Source organism: Eschrichtius robustus, chromosome 9 (genome assembly GCF_028021215.1).
Source record: "Eschrichtius robustus isolate mEscRob2 chromosome 9, mEscRob2.pri, whole genome shotgun sequence".
Classification (NCBI taxonomy): domain Eukaryota; kingdom Metazoa; phylum Chordata; class Mammalia; order Artiodactyla; family Eschrichtiidae; genus Eschrichtius; species Eschrichtius robustus.
Window position 1 is genome coordinate 31,044,441 of NC_090832.1, and position 24,491 is coordinate 31,068,931.

The 24,491-nt window shown below is 39.0% G+C and overlaps 1 protein-coding gene across 1 annotated transcript in view; it reads left to right on the forward strand.

Annotated features, from left to right (window-relative positions):
* The window catches only part of MOXD1 (monooxygenase DBH like 1), a 78,122-nt gene that overhangs the window by 38,156 nt on the left and 15,475 nt on the right, over nucleotides 1-24,491 (forward strand). The window contains 5 exon segments of the mRNA XM_068551195.1: nucleotides 18,394-18,573; nucleotides 19,214-19,316; nucleotides 20,789-20,955; nucleotides 22,068-22,259; nucleotides 24,126-24,185. Of these exon segments, the coding sequence (XP_068407296.1) occupies nucleotides 18,394-18,573; nucleotides 19,214-19,316; nucleotides 20,789-20,955; nucleotides 22,068-22,259; nucleotides 24,126-24,185 (702 nt within the window).

The window sequence follows — 24,491 nt, forward strand, 5'->3', positions numbered from 1 at the left end:
ATTAGAATTCCAGTTACTTCACATCTTGCCAACCCTTTAATTTTAAGCTATTCATATAGATGTGTGATAGAAAACTGGTAAACAACAGAAATTTATTTCTCACAGTTCTGGAGGCTAGGAAATCCAAGATTAAGGTGCCAGTAATGTGGGTTTCATTCCCAGACCTCTTCTTTTCGCTTGTAGACAGCTGCCATCTCACTGTGTGCCCATATGACCTCTTCTTTGTGCAAGCACAGGAAGAAAGAAAGAGAGAAAGCAAACTCTCTGATGTTTCTTCTTATAAGCCTTTAATTCCAACATGAGGGTCCTACCCCTGTGACTTTATTTAACCCTAATTACCTCCCCAAAGCCCCATCTTCAAATACCATCACATTGGAGGTTAGGACTTCAACATATGAATTTGGGGAGGACATATTAACCCAGATTTGTGGCAGAAGCAGGTTTTTTCATTGGCTGCCTTTGGTAGCATTTAGATTTTTCTAGCCTCCATTTCACTGGAGTTGTATCAAATTGAGGGGTCCAGATTCTATGTCTAAATGGGGGAGGGGGAAGAGATATGTGTCAAGTTCAGGCTCCCCTCTCCTATCATTCAATCAGCCTATCCTCTCACCATTATTCCCGGAGACTCTAGGATCATAGTATAGACATACATTCTCATAGGAGCCCCAGTTTCTGTTTTTGTTTATCACTTTGATTTCAAACATATATACATATAAATTTACCTTTGAGAAATTTCCCTTAATTTCTTACCAAGCTTATCAGTACATTTGAAGGTATGTTTAAGTTTTGAGAATCCAGATGTTTTCCAACTGAGGGGTGTTTAAAACAGCTAGCTATCCTACTGAAAGCTCAAGCTCTGATGGACACATTTCAGTTTTGCCAGATTCAGGATTGAGGAGGCTGGAATGCCATGACCACAGGCGCAGAGAACAGATCTTCCTAGTAATGTTTGAGGATCTTGTGACAGAATCCTATGGAGCATGGGTAGGAGGTTGAAAAGTGAGTTTCTCTTGAGGCAGAGCGGAACTGTTGCATTCTGACTAGAGGAATGGCATGATTTGTTGTTGAGATTTTAGAATACAGAAGATTAGAGATAGGAGTTTAGCCTCTAATCTAGGACAAGTATACGTGAGAGGAAAAGACAGCCTCCACTGGGAGAGTGGCTTGGGAAATAAGGAGAGAATACACACAAGTGTTGTTGTAGAAGTGGAAGTTGAAACACTTGGCAGCTCATTTGATGTTAGGGGTTAAGATTAATAAAAATCCAAAGGAAGAGATGGTTCATGGGGGAGAGAAGATGACGAGTTCTTTCTTGGAACCATTATCATAACTCGATTTATCAGATCATTTTTAGGTTTCTTCTTTCAACTGCCAAGAAAGGAGATTGGCCACATTTCTGAAACTGCACATTTCTCTCATATGAATACCTATGAAGGTAGTGAATAATGAAGTTTAGATTGAGTGTGGCTTTTATCTGATTGAGAAGAATATGGAATAAATCACCCATGCTTTTTATGTTTCTCTCATAAATAGATCCATTTTGTGTGTAATTACTATAACAGCAGACCTAAGAATATTTAAGCTCTGATAAAAAGTACTGATTACAAAAGTTATTTGAGATTTAATTTAAAGAAGATGGAGACCATGTTTAGGAAAAAGAAGATCAGACCTGTTAAGACTAATGACCCGTGAGTTATTCCTTGAGACTCTGAATGCCTGAGTTTGTCATTCAGGTCACCAATGAGTGCCTAGTGAGAAGAGAGAAATATGCTGGATTTAGTGGGGGCAAAGAGGAACAACAAAGTAAAAATGACAATATGCTAATTAATTCTGGGTGGTTGTTATAAATGATGTTATTTTCTATAGGTATAAACTTTTTAAAATCAGAAGCAAGCAAATAACTTAAAAGATTAATGAGATACTTGCTTTGCTTTCCAGAAACCTACATCTAGAGGAGAAGACTTATTTATTCAAATAGCTAGAAGGCAGCAGGAGACTGAAGGGCTTTGAAAAGGTGAATTCAGTGTGATCCTGTTTACTAAGCCAAGCGAAGGCTTCGTGGAGGAGGGGTTATCCATCTAGAGTGGAGGTTCACCCACAGAAGAGCAGTGTTAACTCAGCCATAGCCTGAGTGAGACACTCTTCGTTTTGTTGTTTTCCCCTTTTCATGGAATTGCCCTATAAATGAGGACTTCTTTTTATGGAGGCCTCATGTTTAAACATGTAGAGAATAAGAAAGAAACAAAGAGGGGAGCCAGAATTATAAAAGCCATCCGCTGGTATTTGTTTAATTTTCCTGAAATGTAAAGACTATACATACGTATTTCTTTTAATCTTTAAAAATTTTTTTTTATTTAAAATTAAAAAAAAAAATTTTTGACCGCATGGCATGCGGGATCTTAGTTCCCCGACCAGGGATGGAACCTGTGCCCCCTGCAGTGGAAGCACGGAGTCTCAACCACTGGACCGCCAGGGAAGTCCCCATATGTATTTCTTAATTGTAGTAATGGCTAATAACAAATTCTGTGAGATCACCTTCTTTTTTTTTTTCTCATATTTATATTGACTTAAGGTTAAATTTTTTTTTTAAATTTATTTTTATTGATTGATTGATTGATTGATTGATTGCTATGTTGGGTCTTCGTTTCTGTGCTAGGGCTTTCTCTAGTTGCAGCAAGCGGGGGCCACTCCTCATCGCGGTGCGCGGGCCTCTCACTATCGCGGCCTCTCTTGTTGCGGAGCACAGGCTCCAGACGCGCAGGCTCAGCAGCTGTGGCTCACGGGCCCAGTTGCTCCGCGGCATGCGGGATCCTCCCAGACCAGGGCTCAAACCCGTGTCCCCTACATTAGCAGGCAGATTCTCAACCACTGTGCCACCAGGGAAGCCCTCACCTTCTTTTTTATTATTTTTATCATCCTTTTTCCAACCAGAGGGCAAAGTTCCATAAATAAAATCAAATGACTCTTTGAAAGAGTACTGTAGTGTTAAAGTACAAAATTATTTTTGAGCCTTATTCCAATTCTTTTTTTAACCATAGCTCCCCCTTCAGATCCCCACTGCAGTCTGTGTGGATAAGAAAGGGAGACAAGAACTGTCCCCCAGAGAATGGGACTTAAGCTAGTCAGCCCTGGGTGCAAATTCAAGCCTGCTACTCAGCAGCTGTGTGAGTTTGTTCCATTGACTTAACTGTGCCTCAATTTCCTTGTCTATAAAATGAGACAATAATACCTGTCTCTGGATGGTATGAAGATGAAATGAAATTAAATGTGATAGTATGTGTAATGTGCTTGGTACACATAAATACAAATGATAGCTATTACTGATGCTATATAGCACCTATATATTTCCTATGGGACGCATCTTTTTACCTGACCTTAGAAGTTAAGCCCCAGGACAGTTGTGCCATGCTCATCCTTAGACCTTCAGTTCTGGGTACAGGTCCTGACAATGGTGCTTAATGAATGCTTGTTGGATGAATGACTCAAATCTAAATTCAAGTCAGTGATGGTGAATTATAAACAATGTTCAGTAAAGTATCTCGTATCCCTGAAACAAATGAACTTTGAATGTGTGGCACTGTGGATTATGTATCTAATTTATGGGCTGAACTGAACAGTTCTGCTGTGCTACTTGTAGACACTTCATAGAAAGGGCCAAAATTCAATGAAGTGAATTATGATTTGGAAACCTACATTTACTACCAGCTCTAAAGCGACATTATTTTGTATCTTAGAGAAAAATACTTAACATCAGTTTCTCCTACTTTCATTACAAGATAAAAAAATAGACTATGCCTTAAACTTAAATTTAATTTAAATTTAAAGAGCAGTGAATTCTACACCTCTGGATAAAAGCCAACATAGAATTCTGCATGAGGCAGTGTTATTCATTTGTATTGCTTACAATTACATCTAATCTTTGAACTATGCCTGAAGGAATAAAAAATGCCATGTAATGATTATTTCCGTACTCCTAGAGGAAAAAAAAGGTTGGCCCATCTATTAAATTTCTCCAGGAAAAACAATCCTTAAATTATGATGAATCAATGCTAAAATAATACACTTTACTTAAATCTGCCAAAATTATTATGATAAATTATATATAAACACAGGTACTAGAAGTTTCAGGATGTGGAAACAAGTCTTGAAGAGTTAGTTTTAAAATATGCAGAATTATATCAGTTATTTTTACATGTCAGTTGTATTGGGCTAAATGAAAAACTAAATTTTTTCTTTCCCCTAATTTGGGGCTATGGCATTTTATCATGTGGATCATCTGTTAGTAATTGAGTTCCGTCCTTTCATGGATGGAATTATTAGGCCTTTAAACCATTAAAAAAAAAAAAAACGCACACACAACAACAACAAAAACAAAAAGCAGACCAGCAACTATAGCTTCAAAGGAGACCAAAAAGCAAAAACAATCCAGGGAGACAGAAAATGTTTGATGCAGAACCAAGGAAAGGTCTCGGTGTCTTTTCTGGGACCCTCCCAGCAGGAGCTGTGTCTGTTCAGAGGTGAAGCCAACTCAGTGACATCTGCCAGTGGGCTGGAAAGTCTTAACAGCAGGTTTGGGGAAGAAAACTCTCTTATTCTAAGGGCTTAAAAATTTGGACGCTATAATTGGGTTTTCAGAGGAACAGTATGTTGTTCCATCCTGGTCAATTATTACTGTAAATAACTAATTTTAAATTAAAAAATCATGAGAGGAAACAGACTATTGTTGCACTGACTCAAGATTAGGGAAATAAACATTTTTTACATTTTTGGGGACTCTGTATTATATATTCAAGTGTAATAGCATAACACAAATGCGATATATATGTAACATTCAAGGAAGTATCCTAGATAGATTACGGATAGGAAATATGAGAACTAATATTTGATGATGTTTGTATATACCGTGCACTGTGTAGGAGTTTCTGATATCTCATGTGATTCTCACAATCACCTTATGAGGTAGGAAAAAAAGACTCAATTAATTACCTTGTCAGGGGCCATTCAACTAATAAGTGATGAACCCAGAATTTTAAAAATATATTATAAAATTAATATTTCTTCAGTGTAAACAACTCAAATACAGAAGGCCATAAAGTGAAAAGCAAAGAGTTCTAATTTCTACCATGCAAGTTCTGCTTCTCATAAGCCATCATTAATGTTTTCTTGTATTTTTCTGAAATTTCCTATGCATATGCAATCATACACCTTTATGTCTATTTCTGTTTACATTTTAAGTCCTCTCTCTTTACATATATATTTTTTCTTGTTTTTATTTTTAGACTTCAAAGGAATTAAACTATATATTTTGACACTTGCTTTTTACATTTAACTATCTCTTGGAAAATGTTTCACTTCAGTATGTACAGATCTATTTAATTCTTTTATGACTGTGTAGTAGTCCATTGTCTGAATTTAATATAATTTAATTAATAACGTTAAATATTTTCAGTTTTCTGCGATTCCATACTTCCTGTCTGCCTTAGTTTGCTCAGGCTGCCATAACAAAATATCATAGACTAGGGTGGCTTAAACAGCAGATATTTATTTCCCACAGTTGTGGAGGCTACGAGGTCCAAGATCAAGATGCTAGCAAGGTAAGTTTCACTCTGAGGCCTCTTCTCTTGGGTTGTAGATGGCTCTTTTCTCATTGTGTCCTCCCATGGCAGAGAGAGAAAGAGAGAGAAAGAGAAAGAGAGCACTCTCCTGTCTCTTATAAAGACACTAATCCTATTGGATTAGGGCCCTACACTTATGACCTCATTTAACCTTAATTACCTCCATAAAGGCTCTCTCTCCAAATATAGTCACTTTGGGGATGGAGACTTCAATGGATGAATTTTTGGGGGATACAGCATTCAGTCCACTCTCCGACATTGCCTTTTAACAAACTTCTAACATGTTGCCAATCTGATAGGTGAAAGAGTATGTTGTTTTTATTTCCATTTATTTAGTTATGAATGACTTTTAACATCTTTTTCTCTATTTGTAACCACTTGTATCTCTTTGCTATATACTCTTCACTCATGTAACTTTGCCTGTTTCTACTATTGTCTTTTTGTTTGTTTATCAGACCTTTTTTATATCAAGGGAATTGGCCCTTTGCTTGACATAAATGTTGCGAATATTTTCCTCATCATTTTGGTAATTTAGTGTTTACTTAGTGTTAATTTAGTGTTTGCTCAGCTGAGTGTTGCTTCCAGTTCTTTCCTCTATTAAGGTATAGTCCACTTCTCCACAGTAGGAGGATGGGTCACTTTAGATAAAGTTGGAGTGTCCATGCATTTTTATTGCACTGTTCTGTCTCCCCTGTCATTCTGTGATGTTGAGCTATGTTCCTATCAGATATCCCCCATTTCTGCAGTTTTTATCCTTCATAAAACATGTTGGTCCACGTGTGTCTCTCTACCCTGCATAGGATTGGCAGAAATCCAGTTATACTCATACCTTTGATATATGTATTGCTGCACTGAATAGCATGCACTGACTAATAGCACTGTTGGATAAGTTCTCTGAACCATTTTTCTGCAGTATGAAACAGCAAATCATATCTATTTTATATAAACAGTATGTACTTTTGATTCCATGAATTGCCAGAATCTGAAATGCAAGTTTACCTAAAACTTCAATTCACTGTTTAAAAACAGCTCACACTTACAAGTAAGTTAGAAATTACATGTCAGAGAATAACTAGCAATAACTAGTCTTGATGTTCTGTTTTCTTAATTAAAGCACAGAAATAATAAAGACTTTGAAGAAGTCTGCTCCATGTAATGAATTGTCAGCAAGCGGTAGGACAATGAGTTGCTACTCCAAGTAGGGAGAAAAAAGCTCATGTATGAAATTATTGCATCCAATAAGGAAAAAATGATAGATGCGCTAAGTTATACAGAACTGAGTAGAGTTTTCAACATCTTACTACGAATTATTATGTGCTAGACACATATTTTCCTTTACTTTTATAATGGATTAAAAGTTGGTTTGTATTTACATTTTATAAATAAGAACACTGAGTTTCAGTAAGGTTAAGCAATTTGCCTCAGGTCACACAGCTGGTAAGCGCTGGACATTGGCTTCTAAACCAAGTCTTTGGCTTCAAGCTACCACAGAGTATTGCCTCCCAGAAGAAGTTCAGAGAAACAAGGCAAATGTGAGCCAAAATAATCAGAGAAGGAATCCAGGGAAAACAAAAGCTGGGCTTTCAAGAATGAGTACGATTTTAACAAGCAAAGTTGAGTAAAGGGAATGTATTGGGTGGAGAAAACAGTGCTAATGAAATCATGGAGGTAAGAACGAACATGATGCATAAAGAGAAGTGATTCTTATGGATGGAAATTCATGCATGTAGGGCTGTGTAACTAACACGCAGCCAATGACAGAGGGCCCCGGATGTCAGAAAAAGAAGTGTGGACTTGAACAGCTACCAGATGGGTGGTATGGAGCCGTTGAATGTTATTCAGATTTACAGTGTGAAAAGTAGTAATCTGTGAAGATGGTTTGGCTGGGATATGGAGTGTGGTCCAGAAAGCAAGCTCCTAAACATTTAAGAAGATAAGTATGTGGCTGTTGGTATAATTCAGGTAGGATGTGTAGGAGGTGTAGAGTAGGATGAATGCTGTGACTGGAAAGTAGCTTGAAGGATATTTTGAAGATGAGAAATACGAAATAGGATAAGCCATATTGCTGTGGCATATTCTAACTATTCAGTGTTCTCATGAAAAAAAAATCAGCTTTCAAATATGTTATAGAACCAGAGACTCAGCCATTAGCTAATATTTGGGGAACTCTTTTTTTTTTTTTTTTTCAGAAGTCTTAATTAACAAAGCTTCTGACTATATCCAGATTTGGGTGCTCATCTCAGTTTGCATTGTTTGTCTAAAGCGAGGGAAGAAACAAATGAAGGGTGACTGAAGAAAATAATTGTCATTGATAATTACTGTCAGCATCAAACCCATTTTTATTTCAACTGAGCATTGCTTGTGTTTATTTCAGGCAAATCTGTTAGTCCGGAGGTTTGTGACGTTTCAAGAGCTTGCAGCTTCATTTTGAGTTTGGCCCTTACCATTGTGTTGTCTTCAGGCTTAGGCTGTTTTCCCTCATGGTAGGGAAATGGCAGCCTCAATTCCTGATGTAACACTTTCTCTTCCACATCTTGGGGAAGGGAGAGGACAGCTCTTCTGTCAGCTACCATGGAAAAGTCCCTGTGATTTGACAAATTTAAGTTCATGTCAAGGATGGGATCACACAGATGGGTTTAGGCCACTCAGGGGAAGTAGGAATCATTCTTAGCCCAATGGTGTAGTTAAGCAGTTCAGGATTCTGGTAGGAACATCTTCTGGGGGAATCAGTGCTGGAAAGCAACCAAAAATGATCATTCTCTGGCCTTTGCTTCTCTACCGTTCTAGAATATGAACCATATGACTGTCAGATTCATGTATGATGCATCTTTGTTTCCCCCCTTGGCACCTAACAAAGAGCAAACAGTAGAGTAGATATAGGTGTGTGTGGGTTTTTTTGTTGTTTTTTTGTTTTTTAGTTGATTAGTTGAGTGCATGAATGAATGAATGGAGGGCATCTCTTTGAGAGAAAAGATTTTCAGAGCAAAATGATAAGGAACGTTTATATTCAAAATTATACATCAACACACATAAGTGTCAACGTAGCTAAGTTTCTTTTGGAGAAAGGAGGGTGGTCGTAATTCAGAAAAAGATCTCTGTCGAGAAAATACATCTCAGTCTTATATCTACAGATTTGAAACTCAAATCCTAAATAAATCGACAAGGCACACATAAATTTGTATTTCATATGATGACATATTTTGCAATAAAACATTTGACCATGGTGATATTTTTTTGCTTGAATATTTATAACATAAAGCCTTAAATTTTGATTTTGAAATACTGGCATTTGTGAATAAATTATTTGCATAGTTTTGCTTGTTATCTATGTGGGCACAATGTTAAAAATGTATTTAAAAACCCAGAACCCAATTTATAATAATACATCACTTTTTGAGCACCTACAAGGTGTCTGTTGCCTTATGTGTACCAGCCATTTGATTCTCAAGTAATCTTATGAGTAACTCTCATTATCACTGATTTTCTGATAAAGAAACTGAGATAGAGACGTTAAGCAACTAGGAAACAGAGATAGAAAGTCACGTAATTATCAATTCCTTTTTTTTGTGGTGGGAATAATTAAAATCTAGTCTTTAACAAGTTTGATGCAATTATATTACAGTGTATAAATGTATCAAATCAGCGTGTTGTACACCTTAAATTTACACAGTGTTATATGTCAAGTACATTTCAAGGAAAATAAGTAAATATGAAAGTAATGGAGCAAGATTCAAACCCAAGAAAATGTGGTCCAAAAATGCTCTTCCATTATGCTACCTGCTTTAGGTTGGGTTCCCAGATTCAGTCCTTTAAGACAAGGTTTTATGTACAAAGGATTGATTAAGGAAGTACCAGGAGAAAACAGTAGTGGGCAGAGTAAGGTTAGGGAAGGGGAAGAAGCCAAGCAAGGTTGTGACTGCCTTGTAGTTCCAGGTGTAACTTAATCCCATTGTCTTAGCCCGTTTGGTCTCCTCTAACAGAATATCATAGACTAGGTGGCTTCTAAGCAACAGAAATTTATTTCTCACAGTTCTGGAGGCTGGGAAGGCCAAGACCAAGGTGCTGGCAGCTTTGCTATCTGGTGAGAACCTTTTCCTCAGAGATGGCTGTCTTTTCACTGTGACCTCACATGGAAGAAGGGGCAAGGGAGCTCTCTGGGGTCTCTTATAAGGGCACTAATCCCATTCATGAGCATCTGCCCTCATGACCTGATCACCTCCCAAAGGTCTCACATGTAATACCCTCAGCTTGGGGGTTAGGATTTTAATATATCAATTTGGGGGGCAGGGATACCAATATTCAGTCCATAGCACCCATGAAGAATATAAAGTATGTTTAGAGTTGTCCTGTTTAACACAAGATTACCAGACATTCATATTCTCTTACCTTTCACCTTCCCTAGAGGAATGTACATTTTCTGGTACTTCTTGCTGTTTGCAAAGTGAATCCAAAATCATGCCTCTGGTGCCTAGAAATTAGGCACCAGAACCTGGGTGATGGGTACACAGTAAAGGCTACAGAGACCTGAAGTGATCTGGGTGGAGTAGACACTGCCCCATCTACTACCCTGCCAATAAAGAGGTCAGTACATCAGTGTGGTGGTTAGGAGCACCGACTCCCAGGGCAGGCCACCAGAGGTCAAATCAGGGCTCTGACACTTGGGCAAGTTTCTTAACTTACATGTGTTTTACTTTCCATTTCTATAAAATGTGTGAAAATTCTGTTACCTAAGCTCATTAGGTTGTTTTGAGGATTAATGAATGTAATATTTATGTTTATATGTCTAGTCTGTATATAAACTAGAGCCTTAGAGCCTGATGGAAAGTAAGAACTAGTGTGATGTGACTTGCTCAAGGTCATGTCCCACAGCTGGTTAGTGGCACAGCAGGAAGTGAACTTGGTCTCCAAACCTCCAGGTCATTCCACTACTCCTTGCTGGCCATACAGGTGTTAATTTAAATTTTCTTAGAGTAGGTAGGTGATCTCTAGCTTATTAAATATCTCAGTTAACCAAAAATTAATATATAAATATAGGGCCAGAAGCTATCTTAGAGTTCATGAATAGTCTATTAAAAATTCAAAACACAATACATACACTAAGCATGCTGTTATGAACTTTCTTAAAGGTAATTTTGTTTTATTTTGTTTTTTTTTAAATATGCTTGAAGTGTTTGGCAAAAGTACCTCATTAATTCACATGCAGAAATTAATGACTGTAAATCATAATGTTTTACCTTTCTCAAGGGTATTTGCATGTTCACCAAGTAAAACAGCCTTAGTACTAAGTGCCTACGTGGAATTTCAGGAATCAATAAGCAAGGGAGAGAGACATTTATGTGTGTTAGAGGGGGTGATTTTTTCCCCCATATTGCCTATTAAGAGAATTTTATTGAAGTAACTTTGTTATTAACTTACCCAGATCCAATTAAGAATAATAATTAAAATAAAAGGGTAAAACAAAAGCAAAGCAGTTTTATATGGCAAGTTTCCTAAGAGAAAAAAAGATATTTTCAGATAGCACATACATAAACGCACACACATATTGATAAGTTGTTGATATATAGTTGTGTGATTATTAACCAGGGCTCTTGGTTGCAAGTAACAGAAACTCAACTTGAACTAGCTTAGGACATAGAAAGGAATGTACTGACTCATGAAATAAGAGGAAAGGTTGAATAAATAATCCACAGAATGGCAGAGACGCAGCTGGTTTCAGGAACAGCTTAAGTTAGGTATTCAAAGACTGTCTTGTCTTTGGCACTTTTCTGTGTGCTGACTTTATCGTATCTCACTACAGGCTGGCTTCTTCCACAATCACCACCTTCTAGAAGGCAGTGGGTTCTTTTTCATAGTTTGAAAATCTCCAAAAAGGATTGATGCATTGGGCACCCATCCCTGAACTGGTCAACTGTGGCTGCACGGGCATGGTCATGCGTGAAGGTGGTAGTTCCTAGGAGAATTCAGGATTGCAGTACGGAGTGAATTATTTCCCAGAGATCTCCTTTCCCTCAGGTTTCCCCTTTTCTTCATTTCTTTTAGTCATCTCCATCTGATTTGAACATGATTTCCTGGGCTTTAGCTGCCAAGTCCATTCAAGCTGTGTCCTCTTGATACCATATCAATAAGTTGGGTTTTGCTTTGAACCCTGAACTTTTTCAGAGTGGATTACCTGTGGGACAGTGATATCATTCTCTTGCTCAATTTGGTTGCCTCTTAAAAGTCAAATAGGGGCTTCCCTGGTGGCGCAGTGGTTGAGAATCTGCCTGCCAATGCAGGGGACACGGGTTCGAGCCCTGGTCTGGGAAGATCCCACATGCCGCGGAGCAACTAGGCCCGTGAGCCACAACTACTGAGCCTGCGCGTCTGGAGCCTGTGCTCCGCAACAAGAGAGGCCGCGATAGTGAGAGGCCCGTGCACCGCGACGAAGAGTGGCCCCCGCTCGCCACAACTAGAGAAAGCCCTCGCACAGAAACGAAGACCCAACACACCCAAAAATAAATAAATTAATTTAAAAAAAGTCAGATGTATTGTCATTCTCAAAGAGTTCTCCCCATCAGGGATGAAGATAAAGAGGGAGAAAGGGAGAGAGGGAAGCAAATAGTCACATGACCTTATAATCATCTATCTATACTACTAGTTCTGGCTGAAATGTTCTCATAGGCTGCATCACTTTAAGAGCCAGGTGCCCTTTGGATAACCTTTGTCAGAGCTGGTTTACCTGCTATTACAGGGACAGCAACCTGTGCCTCGGGTGGGTATGTAAAGCGGGATGCCAGGAACAAGAACGGGCAGGCAGAAAAGTGGTGATGGGGATTTACAAAATTTCCAGCTCATTACAGATTCCACCCATCACCTCCTTCCTTTTGTTTTAATTTTTAATTTATTAGAACTGCAAGTTGGTTTTGGAGAGCTATGTTCCACTCATGTTCCAACAAGTCACATCTTAAATGGGTAGACTTGGTAGAAGAAGTATAGGAAAATTGCTCGTAAGAGCTCTAATCACCTCCTGTTTTTCTCACTGAGCTCAGTATACTTAGACCAGTCAAGAAGGGCATTTTATCCCCCTCTCTTTTACCCGCCAAAAATAAAAACAAAAGCAGATAACACATATATTTAGCTATAGATAATGAATCTTATATTTTTTTACTTTTTACACTTTTTATTTTGAAATAATATCAGACTTACAAAAAGAGTTGTAAAAATAGTAGAGTTCCCTAAATGCTAACATCTTACATTTACTTAGTTTGATTATCAAAGCCAGGAAATTACCCTTGATACAATATTATTAACTAATCTACAGATCTATTCAAATAAGAGGAAACAATGTATATTTGAGATAAGTTCACATCACAAACAAATGCAGAGACAACCATGGCCTAGGTACAAGTGTAAAAATCTGAGAATTGTTAGTTTTTTATTTTAAAAAATTGAGATGGGGGGCTCTATTAGATTCCTAGAGCTTCCATAATAAATGACCACAAGCTGGGTAACTTGAAACAGCAGAAATTTATTCTCTCAGAGCTCTGGCAGCCAGAAGCCAGAGATTTTGGCACCTCCAAAATCAAGGTGTTGACCGGGCCATGCTTTCTCAGAAGGCTCTAAGGGAGAAACCTTCCTTGGCCCTTTCAGCTTCTGCTGCTTTCTGGGGTTACTTGGCTTGTGGCAACTTGACTTCAGACTCTGCCTCTGTCTTCACATGGCCATCCGTGTGTGTGTGTGTGTGTGTGTGTGTGTGTGTGTGTGTCTGAGCCAGTGGAAACTCATCTTAACTAATTACATCTGCAAAGACCCTATTTCCAAATAAGGTTACATTCTCAGGTTCCAGGTGGACATGAATTTTGGAGGAACATTGCTCAACCCAGTGTAGGGGAATTAAGGAAAAAAGAGGTTTCTTTCTGCAAGTGTTAGTACTAAGGTAATTGATATTTGAAAGTTGAGAAAACATGGTTACATTCAGGCTACCTTTTTTTTAAAATAAATATATTTATTTTATTTATTTATTTTGGCTGTGTTTGGTCTTCGTTGCTGTGCACGGGCTTTCTCTAGTTGTGGTGAGCAGGGGCTACTCTTCGTTGTGGTGCGCGGGCTTCTCATTGCAGTGGCTTCTCTTGTTGCGGAGCACGGGCTCTAGGCACGTTGGCTTGAGTAGTTGTGGCACGCGGGCTCAGTAGTTGTGGCTCGCGGGCTCTACAGCGCAGGCTCAGTAGTTGTGGCGCACAGGCTTAGTTGCTCCTTGGCATCAGGCTACCTTTTAAAGGTAGCACTCACTGGACTTGTTGATTGACTGCATCTCTGGGAGATGGTGAGGGAAGTGGGGTGCAGCATAAGTCACTGGAGTTGAGACGATCAGGAAGTTAGGAGGCATTGCATTTGATGACACAGCCTCCTTAATATTGGCTTCATGAAAGAGGTAGTAGTCACTTCATTTCCATTCAATAAGTAGTTATGAAGTAATCTGTGTGTTGCAGGGACTTTGCTTTGACCTGACTAAAGAGGACAAGAAAAGACGGGGTCATGAGAAACAGTATAAATATCTGGGGATTTTCAATGTCTAGGTTATTTTATCATCAATGTTAATTTTCATCTTTGTCTTGGCTATGCTTAGCAGCTCTTGTTTTTTCTTCTTCTTCTTCTCTTTTTTACTGCTAAGTCCTCTCAAGAGTATCCCAAAGTTCCAGTTTCTTGAACTAACTGAAGGGATTGTTTTACCTGCTAAAATCCTTCAGGTTGAAGACTTCCCTCTCTTTTTCATCTGCGTTTTTGTTCTCCGGCTGTGTTTTAGTGTGCACCCATGCTAACAGATAACCCGCAGCTGCCAGGCCATCCTTGCCTGGCTTCTTTTGCATATGAAGGTGGGCGTACAGGCCTACCATCTGTTCTAGGTCTGTAAATTCCATCTGTGTGCAGGAACACTGATCAGTCACACAGTTTAATATGTCATCAGGTGGGTGTCATTGCCACCCACTTCCATAGGCACTTTTAAAAAATATTTCTTTTTATTTATTTCTTCTGCCGGCATATAGCCAACTAAAAGCAAAATTCAATTAAATGTTCATTACGGTCTCAGGGAGACCAATTTATTTATATTTGTGTACTTTATCTTGCCATGACCTTCTTTGACAATTTCTATCATTGTAATATTTTTTTGAATAGAGGCAACTTTTGGCATTCCCATTTTGATTGTGATAATAACGTGACACCTATGAAGTAGTAATCAAAATAGGAAATCCTTTTTAAGTGCTGCCCCTTATAGCACTGATAGACAAACAAGCCTTATTTGTCTCTGAAATATTTAAATACAAAAGTATAGAACTCCACCATTGTTTCAAACAAGGCAGTGATGCAAAAGGAAGATTCTTTCCTGTGAACTGTTAACCAAGAGCACAAGAAAGAGTAGTGCTGAGTGCTTGCATTCAGCCAGCAAGCAGTGTGAGGCATGGACCCCTTGTGCCCCTCACTCTCCTTCCTCAGATGTACTCGCTGGTCTCTGCCTCAGCCTTACTTGGGAGAAATGAAGGATATCACAACAGGGGATAAAACTCAAGTGCTATGACTGCTTCAGATGTTTGTGGAACTGGTCGTGGCAGCAGAAGATAACGTGCAGCCATCATTTGGTGATTGGTAGCCGTGCACTGACGTCACTAGGCCCTTAAGCATGACAGGAGGCTTTGTGGGAAACTCTCTCCTGTGCTGGGCACCGTAAGCCAGTGGCCCTGTCCCGCTCTCATCAAGGAGCTCACATTCGCTGGAACCTGGACCCTGCACTACCGGGTTATTCCCATCCATGGGGATATTCTTGGTGTCTTGCTTAATTATCCCCCATGGTCAACTTAAAGTTCTCTATCAAGAAATTCTCCTCTTTTCAGGAGTTTGATAACTCGTATTTTTCCTCCCACGTCTGTGGCCCCTTCATTCAGTAGTTATCCTTACGAATCATTCTCAGGCACTTCTCTTTCTTTCTCTCTTTCGTCTCACAGTAGAAAAAGAATTCTTTTTTTCAAGGGCTTCGCTTCTTCCAAGGCTTCTTATATTTTCTTATGATCAGTACCTAGGTTTGCCTGCAGTAAGTTTCCTTCTTGTTTTATGAGTGTATGTTTCTTAGGAAATCCTCATTTTCTAGGCTGTACTATCCATTTGTAACCTGGGGCTTGGATTGCAATTTAATTCTCCTTAAAGCCTTCACTGGGTTTCGAGGAGAGACCTTGTTATTTGCTCTCCTTAGGAGAGAGCACAGTTAAAGGTCACAGTCTGTCTCCTCTCTCTAGAGGCTAAGGGTACTTGGACTGGGTGACAAGGAGGGCAGGAGACTCCCCAGGCATGACGCTCCCTCCCAGTCCGGCACTGCTCCCCTGATGGCAGTATTGCATGGGGATTTTCAGCAGTGGCTCTGAAAGCACCTCCTGGCATTGACATCTGCCTGACAGCTGTAGGCAACTTGCCTTATGTGAAACCCTTCATCCGCCCGCTCACTGGTAGCAACCCCCAAGGTCATTGGTGCATCTCCAACGTATCTTCCTTCAACAGCGTGTTGCAGCAGAAGGGTACTGACCTTGGGATCAGACCAGCCTAGTTTCAAATCGCCATCCACCACTTCCTAGCCATGGTACTTTGAACTTGCTGCCTAAACCTCTGAGTCTTAGTTTTCTCATCTGTAAAATGGAGACAATAACATTTACCTTATAGATTTGTTATAAATAGTAAATGAAATATGTGAAATGACTCAATAGTGGCTGGTAGTTAGTAGGTGCTAAATAAAAGACAGATGTTACTATTATTGTTCCTAGAATGCATTGTTAGCTTGGCAAATTGGTGTTGGCTTCAGCACTTCCTTTATACATACAAAAGGAACTTGTTCTTAAAGAGTTCTTTTTTAAGAAGTTTATTTGAAGCTCCTCTAAGACAGGCACCACCCAGCCTCACATACTCTGCCCCCCACCCTCTCTTAGTGCCCTCTTGCTGTGCCATTATGAAGGCCTCTAGTTTATGTAGCTGCCTTGGCAACAGCCAACCCTCATTTGCCCTAAGGGCTCCTATCCAGGACCTACCTGGTAGAGCTCGGTACAACCTACAGGTTCTGCCTGAACTTAGAAGGCACAGAGCAAAAATCTCACATGTGCCTGAATATTTTACTGTGGACATATTAGCAGTTTCCTGTCCCCCTTGGAGTACTGAGGCACCCAAATAAGTGCTTGCAGAAAAGCTCAAACTAAATGTGGAAACTACAATCTCGTAGAAATCCTGGGCTGTCCTTCTGTGTACTTGTTATATATTACGCAACCATGCTTGAACAATAACTGTCATTTTCAAGCAAAATAGAAAATAGTTTCTGTCTTCAGGGCACACGATCCTCTAGAGATGAGGCAAGTGCAAACACAACCATGTGCAACGTCATTTTCTGTGAATGTGATTTTAAAAATGTACGTGTGGGTTAGGTGTGGCAGGACTCTGTGCAGCACAAAAGAAAAGCTGGATTTAAAAACTTGAACCCCTGGCTGCCCATTCAGATCTCTACTCATTGCCTACTGCTTCTCTCTTTGGCTGCTTAGATTTTCATATATATAAACATATATATATATATAAAGAAAACTATGTAGAAAATCGAAATGGAGAGACTTAGGGGAAAATGGCTGAAAACACTTCATCTTTATGACTGTCTAAAGCAAGGATTTTAAAATGAATTGTTTGCATTTGAGTAGTTAGGGCTAAAAGCACAAATGTGGATGAGCTCTAAGACAGCTGAACTCTTGGAAATTTAGGAACACACCAGGCCGCCTTTGGCAGATGAACAGAAGGTTCAAAGAACCCTGTAACTAATGGCAACACCGATAGCCCAGCTAAGCTAAGTACAGGGCTCGTCCACTTCCTCTGGATATAAGGCTCTTTGGGTTGTTAGGATGTGCTAAGCTCATTCTGGGTTCCTGGACAATGTTCTTAAGGGAACTTACAGAAGGGACAATGGAAGGAGCATAGTCACCTAAATCACGCTTTCAGGACCAACTTTACACTTATTCTATTTTCACCAGTTTCCTTCTTCTAATTTGAGCAGGGTCACAGGAGCGCATCGCTACAGTGACTTTTTCTCTCCTAAGTTCTAATGGTAAAATTCTTGTTAGAATTTGATTTTAATCACTAAAATAAAAATATCCTTTACTGAGCCCTCCTTTGTGCCTAGCACTATGCTCTGTACCATATAGATAGATGATAGATGATAGATAGATAGATAGATAGGTGATACGTGATCTATTACTGCCAGTAGGGATGGGTAAAGATAACATTTTGAGGTGGTGGAGAGGGAGACTGAAGGCGTTTATGCCTATGTGATTTTTTTTCTATGTGAAAAAGAGAGAGACAGAGAGACAGAGACAGAGAGATGGAGAGAGAGACAGAGAGAGACAGAGAGTGCCAGGGCAAAGTAAAACCTGGAAGAGAGCAAGCCAGTTTTGAAACAGCTGCTATGCAGAATGTTAAGGCAAACAACAGTGAGTTTAAAAAGCAAACAACAGATTAGTGAAGTCCTAGGATTCTTGGAGGAGTAAATCGTTATCACATCTTTGCTGTTGCCATTGTCTTTGCCGCTGCCGTCACTATCAGCACCATCATCATCATCACTGTCGTCATCTCCAGAACAAATTATGCTTCAGCCACGTAACCGTTACATAGTTGAGAAAACTATTCCTTTGAAAAACTAATAATCATTTATGCTAGTTTCATGCTTATCGTAGGGTGTTGTAGGGTGTTTTTATTCATTGCATCCTCCCTCGCACCTGTGCTTGCTTAGGTTAAGCCCGTGATACAGCGAGGCCACGAGAGTCTGGTCCATCACATCCTGCTCTATCAGTGCAGCAGCAACTTCAGCGACAGCGTCCTGGACCACGGCCACGAGTGCTACCACCCTAACATGCCCGATGCCTTCCTCACCTGCGAGACTGTCATTTTTGCGTGGGCCATTGGTGGAGAGGTGGGCCAATGATTACTGAGATGTAACGAAGTTAATTGATCATTTTTCCCCCTACGAGTCTAACACTTACATGTAAAACTCTATATACTATTTTTTTTAATGTATGTATGTATGTATTTATTTATTTATTTATTTATTTATTTATTTATTTATGGCTGTGTTGGGTCTTCGTTGCTGTGCGTGGGCTTTCTCTGGTTGCTGCGAGCGGGGGCTGCTCTTCATTGCGGTGCACGGGCTTCTCATTGCAGTGGCTTCTCTTGTTGCGGAGCACAGGCTCTAGGCGCGTGAGCTTCATTAGTGGTGGCATGCGGGCTCAGTAGTTGTGGCTCACAGGCTTAGTTGCTCCGTGGCATGTGGGATCTTCCCGGACCAGGGCTCGAACCCGTGTCCACTGCATTAGCAGGTGGATTCTTAACCACTGCGCCACCAGGGAGGCCCTATGTACTATTTTTGATATGAGGGTGGTTTATTTTTCTTTCCATAGGAAGTAATTCTTCCCTTAAGCCATTTTATTTGATCAACTATAGATTAATGGAGTTGAAGAACGTTGAAATATCGTTGAGAATGGCTGGCTTTTGGGTGGAGCAGAGCTCTGAGGGACTTTCACAGGACAGTATGTCATGGAATTTTGCTTGTTTAGGGTTTTTCCTATCCACCTCATGTTGGATTATCCCTCGGCACTCCATTAGACCCTCATTATGTGCTCCTGGAAGTCCATTACGACAATCCAACATATAAGGAAGGTGAGTGTATTCTTTATACATTCTACCTATGATTTTTAAAGTTTTGTAACTTTTAATTTTAACAGAGTTAAACAGACTTAAAATAAAATAACATCCAGTGGTAGAAAGAATTAACCTATACATTTGTCATCCAATTAGGATACTTTTTTTAGAATGAAAAAGGGCACTATTAATAGTTACACTGGGACAGCAGTCATTAACCAGCGATGAACCAGGCAAATGGGCGCATGTGATCACTAATTTTAAAAAGCAATTTGCATATTACTTACCAGGAAGTAGAATAATAGACTTTTCCCTTTATGATGTAAATTAGCCCCAAATACATGGTGCTTACAAAATATTTTCTTTCTAAAAGCATATATAAAAAACTATCGTTCATCACACTAGGAAATATTAAGCATTTTGTTGTGTGATAGGCAAACCATAAATATACTCAAATATATTTATGCAGTGACACTGTGTAATATGATGTTGGAACGAAGAGAGGTAAGTATTTACACCTGAATTCACTATGTAATATTCCAAAGCCAAAAAATTGAAGGATTTAATATGAAATTATCAACAGAAGAAACTTAAAGTTATTATTTTACACTGATTCGTGTAATTTTTCGGCAAATACTGAGCACCAATGATGTGCTGAATCTGTGTTTAACAACATAATGTCCCCACGCTCATGGACATTATAGTGTAGTGGAAAAGAGAAACAATAAAATAATCACAACAATTAATACAAAATTATATATATGTTAATTGATCCAAAGGTCAGTTCGGTAGTCACAGGTAGGTAAGTCACCACTGCAGAGAAGAAGCAATTTTATAGTGGAACGGATTTATGAAGTGTTTGGGGCTCATACTGTCCGTCCTTATGATAACTGTGTCACAGCAAGAGATGTGTCTTATTCATCTTTCCTCCCCACTGTGCCTGTTGTTGTGCTGTTCACATGATAGATTCTTAATAACTGTTTGTTGATCGAACGACTGATGAATTATTAAAAGACTGGTAATAAACTATAAAGAAAGTTAACCATTAGTACTTTTCTCCATCACCAGGTGGTTTCTAGACCAAGGGGTTTTCACCTCTATGTAAATGTTACTGAACTTCACCTCAAAACAATATAAAATAAAACTCCTGTTGAGTTATTCTGTATTCTAATGAATGACTTTAGAATTTTCGTTCTGTCTTCATGTTAGGTAATTGTGGAATATATCAGCTAGTCCGCACAAACGTGTCTCCCATGGTATGCTGTGTAAGTCAAGAATGGTTGCAGACCATATCGTGACTCGTGACTCATCTTTTAATTCCTCTTTTTGAAGCTGAATGTTGCCGTCCATTAATCTTTGCTTGTATTCCTTTCCCTTGTGAGATTTTTAAGAAAAGCCAATGAACCCATTTCAACTGAATATGGAAAACTTTTTCTTTTTTAAGAACTTAAACTCACTCTTAATGATTCTTGTTTAAATGCTCGTTCCAGGCTTAATAGATAATTCTGGATTGAGGTTATTTCACACGACAGATATAAGGAAATACGACGCTGGGGTGATTGAGGCTGGCCTCTGGGTAAGCCTCTTCCACACAATCCCTCCAGGCCTGCCTGATTTCCGGTCTGAGGGTCACTGCACCCTGGAATGCCTGGAAGAGGTATGCTATGTCTGAGTCTATGAGCTGTTGTTTCCAGATTCATCTATGCTCTTAGAAACTATGTTTGGAAAATTCCAAGTTAGTTTATTATTAATCTTTTTCTTGTTGTCATGCTGTAAAACAATTATTTACAATTTTAGCAGGACCTTTATTGCTTTTTTAAATCTTGAAGACTACAGGTGTAGAATTCTAAAGACAGGAATAATTTTCAGGGTGTTTTCCTTCCTTTCCCCTCCTTTGATTGTTTCATAGTGGATACTTCACTTTCTCTTTTACAATTTCGACCTTTGTTTGTGTAGTCCCCTTCTCCTTTCTCAACTTCATCTTTACCCATATTTGTTTTTTCCATGATTCATTTTCATTTTTTTCTCATTTTCTCTGATTTATAGTTGCCTTCCCTTCTTTAACCAAAGAGCAAGAATAACTAACATAAAAATACATATTGGATAAGAGAAAACCATATATAAGTATTTCATAATGGCTGCTTCCATTTATAGTTCTTTTTTCTTGAATTAAAGTATTTCGACATGGATAGTATTCTTTATGAATTATAGGATATTGTGGTTGTAGACAGTATGGCAGACTGGTGGAGTGGAAAGATTGTGCTCTTCTGAGTTATTTAAGACATTTAGACCATGAATTAAATTGCCATGACATCAACCACTAGCTGTAGGACCATGAGCATTTCATTTAATTTCACTCTCCCAGTTCAGTTTTCTTATCTGGAAAAGTGGGGATAGATTCTCCTTTTAAGAGTTTTCAACGTGCAAGCTACCAACGTACTGGAATCTTTTTGCCAGGAGCTTTGATTGCTTTCTTACCTACTAAAAGAAGAAAAAAGAAAGGTAATATTTAGAAGTGGTCCAGTTGGTCCTCAGCAAGCATTAGTTCCTTTTCTTTTCTCCCAGCCAGTATTGCTTCACAAAGATAACACTGCTAGGTATAAGTCAGGAAAAATCCAAATTCAAAATGTCTGGCAGCTCATGCATTCACTTAAATTGTGTAAGCTTTTCTTCTCCGTTGCCCCCTACAAGTGTGTTTTAAGGTGAACCGTCTGAGCTTACTTGGGCTAATCAGGCCTCTGTCCCCTGTGTCCCCTGTGTCCCCTGCAGGCTTTGGAAGTTGAAAAGCCAAGTGGCATCCACGTGTTTGCTGTTCTGCTCCACGCTCACCTGGCAGGCAGAGGCATCAGGCTGCGTCATTTTCGCAAAGGGGAGGAAATGAGATTACTCGCTTATGATGATGATTTTGACTTCAATTTCCAGGAGTTTCAGTACCTTAAGGAAGAACGAACAATCTTACCAGTATGATTGTTTTGTTCTTTTTCACTGAATGTCATCAAAGTCCTGAGACATATGTCTGCTGAGAATTAGCCAGGTTTCTATTGGTGAAATAAATCGCTCATCCATATCCTCAAAGCCACCCACCATGGCTGTTGCACAAGCCACATGGAATGTGTTTGATCTGTTTTCCCAAATTGAAACTCATTTTTCTTACTATTCCCAGGGGCAACTCAAGTTGTTGATTTAAAAAGAAAACAAAAACTTGGGTTTTGTGCTGTAAGCATCTATTTTTTTTTTTTCTTTTTTTACTTGACTCCCCAGTTAACAATCCTTTGGCTTGCAGTTCAGGTAATGGTAAGATCAGAAGTTTGCTTTCAACATAAGATAGTTTTTGGAAGTTTCATTTCAGTAAAAATGAGTATAAGGTAATTCTTTCATTTGACAAAGATATTTGGACATAGCTAATTATTCTGTTGTGTGTAATCCAGCTTGCAACAGTACTTGGGGTTCTAGTGGAAGGACACAGAAGAGAATTTTATGCTTTATAATAATGAAGAATTTTAAAAATTTGATGATGCTTCATTTTGTCAAATTTTTTATTTAATGGCCATCAAGCTCAATAGTTATATAAATTCCTACCCTTATTCTCTTTTGTTTTGGTTTTAAAAAAAATTTATTTATTTATTTTTGGCTGTGTTGGGTCTTTGTTTCTGTACGAGGGCTTTCTCTAGTTGTGGCAAGCGGGGGCCACTCTTCATCGCGGTGCGCAGGCCTCTCACTATCGCGGCCTCTCTTGTTGCGGAGCACAGGCTCCAGACGCGCAGGCTCAGTAGTTATGGCTCATGGGCCCAGCTGCTCCGCGGCATGTGGGATCCTCCCAGGACCAGGGCTCAAACCCGTGTCCCCTGCATTGGCAGGCAGATTCTCAACCACTGCGCCACCAGGGAAGCCCCTTATTCTCTTCTTAAAAGTCAGATACTTATACTAGTTATGAAGTGAGAGTAATAGCAATATCTTTTCTACATGCAGAAATCCCCTGACACACCCTGAGAGTAGGAAGATGAAATTTGAGAAATAGTGATCTCAAGATTCTTAAGGACTACCCTCCATTTTATGGTGTTGTCTTGTCTTGGGACTCTCCAACCAGTTTTATTGGGTTATCTCAGAACTCCTTGTGACACATAACTGGTGTGCCATAAGTAGGGTATTAATATGTTGAGATACTGATCTCTGGGCTCTCTGAATATCCAGGCAGGGAGGACAAATGTGGGGGCCATTACCCAGAGCTCACTCCCTCTGATGAATAGCCTGTCCACTTACCTGACTGGGGAGCCATAAAAAATTATTTTCATTACGTGCAGAACTGTTCAAAAGGTTGGAAAGTATGGGAAAAATAAATTACTAGTAATTTGCCTCATAAATCTGTTTTAAGAAAATGAATACCTAAGGACCTTTAAAGAAAATAATGTAAATGAAGAGGTAATCACAATAACTAGTATCTTGGCTAACATTTATGAAGTGTTTCTTCTGTACTAAGAACTAAATGTGTGTTCTGTCATGTAATCTCCTCCCAACAGCTGTGCAAGATAAGTGCTATTTTTATCATTATTTTTTAGATGAACAAATTGTGCCCAGTTGAGTCATTTCCTTACCTAAGATCACGCAGCTAGAACATGGTGGAGTCTGGCCTAAACAAAGAGAGTCTTATTTGTTTGTTTGCTTGCTTATTATACTAGCAAACCTAGAATTTAATAGGTCAAAGGTCTTCTTATGAATCAAATTACTTAATGCATGCATTCATATAGCAAATTAAAGTGTCTACAAATGTATTAGATAAATAAAACAGCATGAAACTCCAATCTGAAAGCTTCTACTTTTATGTTTTAGGGAGATAATCTAATTACTGAGTGTTGCTACAACACAAAAGATAGATCCCGGATGACTTGGGTAAGAAGAATTTTATTATTATTAAAATTTTTTTGTGGAGGAGAAGGAATAAACTTTGACTTTAGAAGAGAAAAAAGTGAAAAGCATTCACATTTGGAAGCAAAATTCCTGAATGTCTTGAACATGAATCATCATAAAAGTGAAATCAGAGCTGTTTTAGCATTTTATCAGATTAACTAATGATACTTTGGTAATATTTGCAGTATAATTTAGTGAGCCTTTCATGAAAAGCTATACTTAGTCTTTCAGTTTTCCCTCACCCAATATTATTAATAAAGACCTGTGGTCGCTAATGACCATGCGCGT